Source organism: Aplysia californica, unplaced genomic scaffold, assembly GCF_000002075.1.
Source record: "Aplysia californica isolate F4 #8 unplaced genomic scaffold, AplCal3.0 scaffold01085, whole genome shotgun sequence".
NCBI lineage: Eukaryota > Metazoa > Mollusca > Gastropoda > Aplysiida > Aplysiidae > Aplysia > Aplysia californica.
Genome location: NW_004798355.1, coordinates 175037 through 183412, shown reverse-complemented (window position 1 = coordinate 183412; position 8376 = coordinate 175037). Strand labels below are relative to the sequence as shown.

At 41.2% G+C, this 8376-nt stretch overlaps 2 protein-coding genes across 2 annotated transcripts in view; both read left to right on the top strand.

The window, feature by feature from the left end:
* LOC101856229 overlaps positions 1-3652 on the top strand; it is a 17247-nt gene extending 13595 nt beyond the window's left edge. The window contains exon 5 of the mRNA XM_013089943.2: positions 775-3652. Within this exon, the coding sequence (XP_012945397.2) occupies positions 775-816 (42 nt within the window). The 3' untranslated portion in view covers positions 817-3652. The remainder of the gene's footprint in view (positions 1-774) is intronic.
* A 4214-nt stretch (positions 3653-7866) lies between these two features.
* The window catches only part of LOC101855989 (endoplasmic reticulum-Golgi intermediate compartment protein 3), a gene marked incomplete at its 3' end in the record, with an annotated part of 22152 nt that continues 21642 nt past the window's right edge, over positions 7867-8376 (top strand). Inside the window, 1 exon segment of the mRNA XM_013089942.2 lies at positions 7867-8211. Within this exon segment, the coding sequence (XP_012945396.1) occupies positions 8115-8211 (97 nt within the window).

Genomic DNA, 8376 nt, shown 5'->3' with positions numbered 1-8376 from the left:
TACGGAATGCCGATAAGCCAGTACTGCGTCTCTCTCTTTCTCTCTCTCTCTCTCTCTCTCTCTCTCTCTCTCTCTCTCTCTCTCTCTCTCTCAACGCAAAAAGTTGATATGATGATGTAACTCTCGGAATGTATGGATTTCTTCAAAAACAGGGAAGACTGGGAGCACTGCGGCACGGGTTTACTTCTTTTTTTTCTACTTTCGGCACCCACCACGAATCCGGTAGTTTTGACCCCTTTATCACTGTGACGGTAGAGCCGGCCCAACGTCGGTAACTACCGGAAAAGTCGGTAGATTTAGGCAGCCCTGCTTTAGGCCATTCCCAAAAAGGGGGACATGTTCGTATGCTCAGTAGAATTGTAAATGGGCTGATTCATCAATGTCATGCTCATAACTGTGCCTGAACTGCATACCGGGAACTACTTCTTTTCCTTTCCTAATTCTTTCTATCGTCATTTCTCCTCTACTTCTTCTGTATATTTGTCACTCTCTTGTGGCCCGTTATTTCCGGGGTGCCTTGATAGTCGAAGCAGACTTTGTGCTGTTGAAGCTAGAGAGGTGAGCAGAGTAAGCCTGATTCACTGTATGGACTTTTCTGTTGACATCCATCCCTTGGCGCTCACATGACCTGATGCAGTTGCGAGCTCCGTAAAAACTGTACAAAAACTACTTCAAATTGCTCGAGTCTCTGGCTCCATCCATACTCCATTTGTCTTGCGCTGCAGAATGAAGGTAATTCTGTCCATAAACCCCATACACCTGTTTGTATTTCAGAAGACGAAACCCAAGAGACCCTGCTATTACTGTGGTGAATAACAGTCTCAGTTGGTCAGACATCTCAAGAGAAAACACAAGACAGGGGATGCTGTGGTTGCTGCACAGCTGCTCCCAAAAGCGGAACAGCTCCGAGCGTTTGAAAAGATAAGAAAAGAGGGAATTTTTAGAGTGAATTTAAATTAAGTGTGATGGAAAAGGGTCAGCCATTGATCAGAGAGAGAAGGCAAGGCAGCAGTAACAATGCTGATGTACGAATGTGTAATGGCTACCATGGATTTTTGTTTATAGAAAGCAAATTTATAGGCACAAAAAAAGATGTGTTGATATATCAGGGACCTCTTGTGGCTCTGTTAACTGTTCTACATCTTGGAAAAGTGCGGAATCTTTAGGTGTGACCGAAGAATTTAAATCTGTTTTAGACAGTTTTAGGAATGATGAAGCTGGTAGGTTATGTCAAAGTGATTCTTTTATCATTTTGTTGGGAAAGAAGTTGTGGGCCAAAAGCATAAAAAAGAGAAACATGTCATGTGAGAGATGAGAGAGTGCTTGCCAACTTAGTTCTTACAATGAGAATTGTATCTCTAAATGAAAACCTTTGTGCACATAACGTAGTAGAAAGAGAGTATTTTGATACCCTATGTGATTCTATCAGAAATCTCACAACAGGAGAACATGGAGAAGTGACACCTGGCTTAAAGCTGAAATTGTGAAAATAGGCTTGTTGCTGAAGAAAATGATAAAGATTGCCAAAGGAAGCTACATTCAAGCTGGTGAAATAGAGAAGTCAGTGGAGACTGACAGGTTTTCTGCAGTTCTGGATCTTAATTGGGGTTACATCTTTTACACTGCACAAGTCATGTGTGAGCAAAGACGAAACACACTGAGGAAACCACAGGCAATGCCGACCGAGGAAGATATTTCCACGTTGAGGGTGTTCATTTTGAATGAGATGCACAAGTTGTCAGGTGATGAGTTCAAGAACTGGGATCTCCACGATTTTGTGAAGATGCGGAATTTAATTGTGAGTAGATTGGAGAGGAGGCGAGTCTGCGAGGCTTACCCTGCAGGAATGGGAAGAGGCTGCCAATGACTCATGGGTTGATCCTCAACTTGTTCAAACCGTCAAAGATCCACTGGAAAAAGCCCTTCTCAAACAATTTAAATTGGCATACCAGGCTGGAAAGGCTTCAAAGAAACTGGTACCCATATTGATTCCCATTGACACTGTGAAGCCGATCATGAAGTTGGTTGAACAATGTAAAGAAGTGGAAGTACCAGAGGCCAATCCATTCCTTTTTGCAAACACTGGAACTTCCCTTGACCGTGCTGTTGGCTGGCAATGCATAAAAGCTGTCATCAAAATTATGGGTCCTGAACTGGAAAAACCAGAGCTTTTGATAGCAGACAAATTTAGACACAGAATGTCAACACTGTTTGCTGTCTTAGACCTACCAGAAAATGAACGAGCAACATTCTACAGACACATGGGTCATTCAGAAGCTATTAACAAGCATGTTTATCAATGCCTTCTCTCCATTGGAGAAGTTGTCAATGTGGGTAGTTTCCTAAAGGCTGTTGATGAGCCCTCTACACGTAATAAGCTGCCAGTGTTAGCAACTGCAACAGCAAATCCCACAACAGTTACAGAAGCCAGCAGCGAATTCCAACCAACAGAAAACAATGGACAGGGTCACATAAATGAGTCTGAGACAGAACTGACTGCTCAACAGCCAACTCCCGAAGAGCTTGAAGAGTTCCCAGATTTGTCGGATGAAAGCAGAAAGAAGAATGAGGCCATAGGGGCAACGAAAGGGAGAAGATGCTGCAAATGGTCTGTCGAAAACACAAGGCTGGTGAAAGAGTTTTTTAGAGAAACAATTCAAGATACCTCTTCCGTAGAGTTCAAAGGCTCTCTGCCAGGAAAGTCTGATATTATGGCCTTCCTTGACAAGCATCTAATTTTCAGGGAATCGGAAGAGAGTAAGTTCTCACTGAAAGAGCAGATTGCTCTTGTGAAGACAAAGATCTTCAATGAAAGAAACAAAGCACGCTCATCTTTTAAAAACTTGACAGCATAGAATAGCTATGTGCTTAAGTATATACACTAGGCCTAAACTATATTTTAGACTTTACCAAGTTTAAGATAATTATTTGGTAAACTTTTCAGGGAGAAAATTTGTCTCCAGCATTTTTGTATTGCTTCTGAACTTTTCCGTGTTTTTTTTAGGTTCATAAGATGAAGCGGCAGAGATATACATGTATTGTATTTAATTGTTATAGTTGTGGTTATGTGTTTGGCAGAGCTTTTATTTTTTAGAACTATAATCACGAAATAAATTATGATAATGGAAACAAAAAGCAACTGATTGTTGTTTCAATCAATGGCAAAATTATGGTGAAAATAAAATAAAGTCTAAAAGTTTTTCTTTTTCATATTAAGCATAAAGTCTTATAGAGATTTTCAAAGGACAAATCATTATTTTTTGTGGGAAAAATCCAGAATGAGTACCTCAGTATCTTTGGATGTCAGAGACAATATGGTTTGCCATCTGTTGTAGTTGTGATTCTCATTATACCTTATTCTTGTTTTGGTTATCATGCTCATTATACGCAAATTCATGGAAACATAAATTTGGTTGTTATCATATTTCCTCTGACGTGATTAGACACCATGTTCCCTTCACATGCCTGGGCAGGATCAATCTACCTTTGTTTGTATTCCATTTTTGATCCACACGTCCTTCTATGGGAGGTTTGGGGGTTTTCTGTGTAGCAATGCTATGTGAACTACATACCGTGGTTGGGCAGGAAAACTCTGACATTGATCTTTCATTTTATAGTCTTTTGTAAAAGGTTATTAAATTTATTTGTGTTTTACACACGTTTTCATTTGTGCTTTGGTATTCCATGTGTGTTTTGTGCTTTGGTATTCCATGTGTGTTTTGTGCTTTGGTATTCCATGTGTGTGCTTGCACCTGTAAGGTGTTGATGTAGGTGTAACTAGTAACAATATTGAGGCCTCATGTGTAGTAGATTGAGATTGATACATGATATTACTAAAGTTTCAATAAGTCAAGTCTAAAGTACATTGCGCTACATATTGTATTAGCACGTTGTCATTTGTCACATTAAAACCAACTTGCCTTTAATGTCATTGACTTTTTGCCCCCTTCAAGTTACTTTTATCAAAATGGAAGATCAGAACATGAATACACTTTTTTGAGAAATATATGATATACTTTTGTTCTGTTTAAAAAAAAAAACTTTCAAACTTTGATATCTAGGTGTATTCTTCTTTTGAGAAACTTGTAATGCGATGTGCTTGGTTCGGTTTTTTATCCCTTGCAACACAGTACTGGCATGTAAAAGAGATATCAGTTCCATTCTCAATGTTTCTTTTCTATAAGACAGAACTATCCAGAATGAAATCCCTAGAGTAAATTGCGAGAGCCGGGATTTGAACCCAAGACCATTTTTGTCTTTGCTGCACTTTCAATGACAAGACAGCTGGGTAGTGAACACAGAGACACATGGTAAAAAGGCATTCGCCTACGGTAGCGAAGCTTAGTGCCTGTTGTTGCAATCCAACTTTGAGATGTATAATGTCACCTTCAAAGTCAAATCAATTAGTAAGATTTAAACTGTGTCAGCATTTCGAAAACTGCTCTCATGCTCAACTGAACATTGGCTTTGACGTGACCATGTACCAATGTTTTTTGTGGTGACATATACATGTTTATTTAGTGACTTAAACAAATACCAGTGTAAGGGAGACACACACATATTATTTCATAATATGTTTCCCCAATACTGGTACTTGCTCAAGAAATATATGTCACCACAAGTATCATTTGTACACGGTCACCTCAAAGCTTATATTTGGTTTAGCGTAGGAGTGGTTGCCCTGATATTGGTAGTTTTGTTAGTAAAAATTAGGGCGACCACTTATTTTTGTATGTCTAACACAAATGTCAAAAGACGATAAAAAAGTGTTTTTTTGGTACTATTCAAAGTGTGCAGAATGCTATTCTGTATATTTTATTTCATTCCATGTGTACACTTATGATATAGGTCCGGTCTCCTTAAGCTGGTTTTGCACAATGGTCGCCCTAACCTGTAATTAGTTTATATATACAGTCGAGCCTGTGGAAGACGGAATCGCAAGGGAGCCAGAAAAAAATCGTCTTAGACATTTTTCATCTTAGACAGCGGAATTTAGGGGGAGATGGAAGGGGGGGGGGGGGGTCAATGGCCCAGCCAGTGGGATCAAGGATCGCTTGTCTGATCGACCAGCCGTGGTCAAAACTTCACACCTCTCAGCTGCTATCATCTCTGATAATGACATGCGTCAGTCTTACTTATCCCATTACCACCAGTGCTTGCCTTTCATAGGACCACTGTTTGACCTATTAAAAACAGAAACGTTTGAACATCCCCTTTGGTTCCACCCTTAGCCCCACCCACCGGTGTAACAAGCACAGTTAACCAATGCCACCCCTCGCTGCCATCATGTAAAAACGATTCGAGGAACTCTTTTCTCGGCTGGCATTGGTCAATCTAATTTCACACCTCTGGCTTCTGGCTACCCAAGAAAGTTTCCGTAGTGGCTCGCGACTCGAGCACTCTCACGGGCAGTCGTGAGATTTCACACCCACACTACACTGACCATCTGCATCATTCAGGGCTCACATGATGGGGTAACATCTACCCACAAATTGCACCCCTTCTCCCCTTCCTCGGCCAGCGGCATGGCCATAGCGTTAAGTTTAGAGCCAGCAGAACCAAACTTGCGAGTTTTGTTTCAAATCAGGGTTGAACGGGCAAAGCGTTTTCCGTCTTAGACAGGTGAAACCCTCGGAAGGAGCAGATTTTCCTTTCCGTTTCCGCGTTGGACAGGTTTCCGTTTTATACAGGTAATTAAAGAGGAATATATCAAGGGGGGAGCGGGGAGATTCCGTTAAGACAGGTTTCCATTTTATACAGGAAATTAAAGAGGAATATATCAAGGGGGGAGCGGGGAGATTCCGTTAAGACAGGTTTCCGTTTTACACAGGTTTCCGTTAAGGCAGGTTCGACTGTATATATAATTAATAGAATTATTACTTTAAGTTACTTTTTTTGTAACTGTCATTAAGTACTCAAACTAGCTGCTACTATTTTTATCACACACAGCTTGCAACGAGAGCTATCCAGTAGCTTTTTGTGGTTTCTAATGAAATTTTGAAAAGTCCGATGTTTTGTTGAGCAACGATACTTTTCAGAATTGTTGCCTACCCTTTTGTAACAGCCTTTAGTACCCAGACTTGCCATAAATTTACTACTACTTTTTTTTCAGATAGAGCTTTGAATGAGCTTTCCAGTGGTATATTTGACATCTGTCTAGCATAATTAGTTGATTTTTTATGACTTACTAAAAAATGGCCTCAAACTGCAATTTTGTCATTGGTTTCTTCCCCTTAGGCATTTTCGACCAGCACACCCCTTGGATACGGTTATACATTTATCTCTCTTGTATTTAAGTTTTAAGTCTCAGTATGTATATCTTATGAGATTTGCATTTTGATGGCTATCCAGCCTTAAATGTTTATTTTATGTATCCTAGAAAATGGGGTTCCAAGCCATTGGCATCCATTTTTAAACTTCAGTTTTGTTTTCTTTCAGTTTTGAACTACTATAATTACGACAATGGCTACATGAATTATATTTCAATTTCTTTTACGCTAAGTTTGTGTGTTTTTGTCAAAGAATATGTAAAACACTTTTGATTTTCAAGACCGGTTTTCACGTAGTGTGACCCTGAAACAGCGTTGTCAGCCAGTTGCGCACACGTCACGATTTTTACAAGTGCAATAAATATTTGAAACATCATATCTCAGGTATTTGTTGATGGATTTTGATCACTCTTTTATCATAGTTCTAGTTTCACTGAGCACTATATGGAAAGTATAGAGCTAGTCTTGTTATGGTATTCTTTAAAAAACAATTTCACTTGTGGTACCTAATCTAAACAACTTTTATTGTGTTTAAAACCCAGTTATAAGCGGTACGACAGAGATAGAAGGAAAATGGTTTTATAGAGGGCGCTGAAGCCAATATTACAATTACGGGAAAGTAAAAAATCTGGTGGGGCCCAGATTGTTCATGTAAATTGGGGCACGCCGGCCCTGGCGATGTGGGTGAGCACCCGTTTGCTGGGACATTTCAGTAACCCACTTTCAGCACTTTTTAAGGACCCCCGGGCGAGTGTTGAGTTCCTGCGTGCTGTCGGCATCGCTGACCGTTTATGAAGCCCCAGCGCCAGAAAAGAGAGAGAGAGAGAGAGAGAGAGAGAGAGAAAGAGAGAGAGAGAGAGAGGGGGGGGGAGAGAGAGAGAGAGAGAGAGAGAGAGAGAGAGAGAGAGAGAGGGAGGGAGGGAGGGAGGGAGAGAGAGATGTGGGTGAGAAGTCTCCCATGTCAGTAAAGACCCTGTCGGCGGACCTCGCGTTTGGTACAAAGTAGATATGTACATTTTGTACTTTGTATATATTAGAACGGTTGTGGAGCATTGGTGGATGGGTATAGTAGTCATAGTAAGTAGAAGCACGACTTGACTCGACAGAGAACTTCCTTTTGCCCAGGGACGAGTGTGACCTGAGACAGAACGACATTTACTGTTTGCCCATTCACAAGTGTGACCTGAGATCAAGGAGCTTAGAACTAATGGAGCCTCCTCTCTCTCTTCGCGGCGCCACGAGCAGTACGCCGCGTTGGGGATCAAATATGGCCACCGAGTGTGGGCTAAATCACGAACTGTGGCGGTTCTTTTAATAGAATCTTATCGGGGCTGGGCCACTTTTAATCTCTTTGCCTGAGATACAACGACATTTACTGTTTGCCCATTCACATGTGGGACCTGAGATACAACGACATTTACTGTTTGCCCATTCACAAGTGGGACCTGAGATACAACGACATTTACTGTTTGCCCATTCACTAGTGGGACCTGAGATACAACGACATTTACTGTTGACCCCAATAAAAGCACAACGTGTCTAGACGGCTTTAGCAAAATTATATTAGGATCATTATTAAATATTTTGAAAGTACCGATGAAAAGCTACGAGTCACGACTGGACTGTTTCCAAGAGCTCTTCTGAAGTGAGGCAGATAACTCGTAGTAATCTCCTTGGAAGAGAGGAAGGGACGGCGGTGGAGGAAATTGGAGAACTGGTGGATGTCAACAACCGGTCGTCCACGAACACGCTCAGGGCTATGATTCGTTAATTGCTCGTCTCTGTACCCACACTCTTAGTCTTACTCATCCTCTTGTTTAGAGTGGAAGGAAGAGAAAATTCAAAATGCAGGCGAAGGATGTGTTTGACAAGCTCAGACGCTTTGATGCATACCCTAAGACTCTGGAAGATTTCCGAGTGAAAACATACGGCGGCGCAGCGGGTGAGTGTGGGAGATGGAATTTTGTCAACGAAGTGTATACAGACCCGGTAACCGGGAACAAAGTCACGAAGTATACAGACCCGGTAAGGGAACTCTTTTGTGATTTCGGAGAGTTTCAGCGCCCAGACCCGGTAGTGTGTGTGCGTGTGTGTGTGTGTGTGTGTG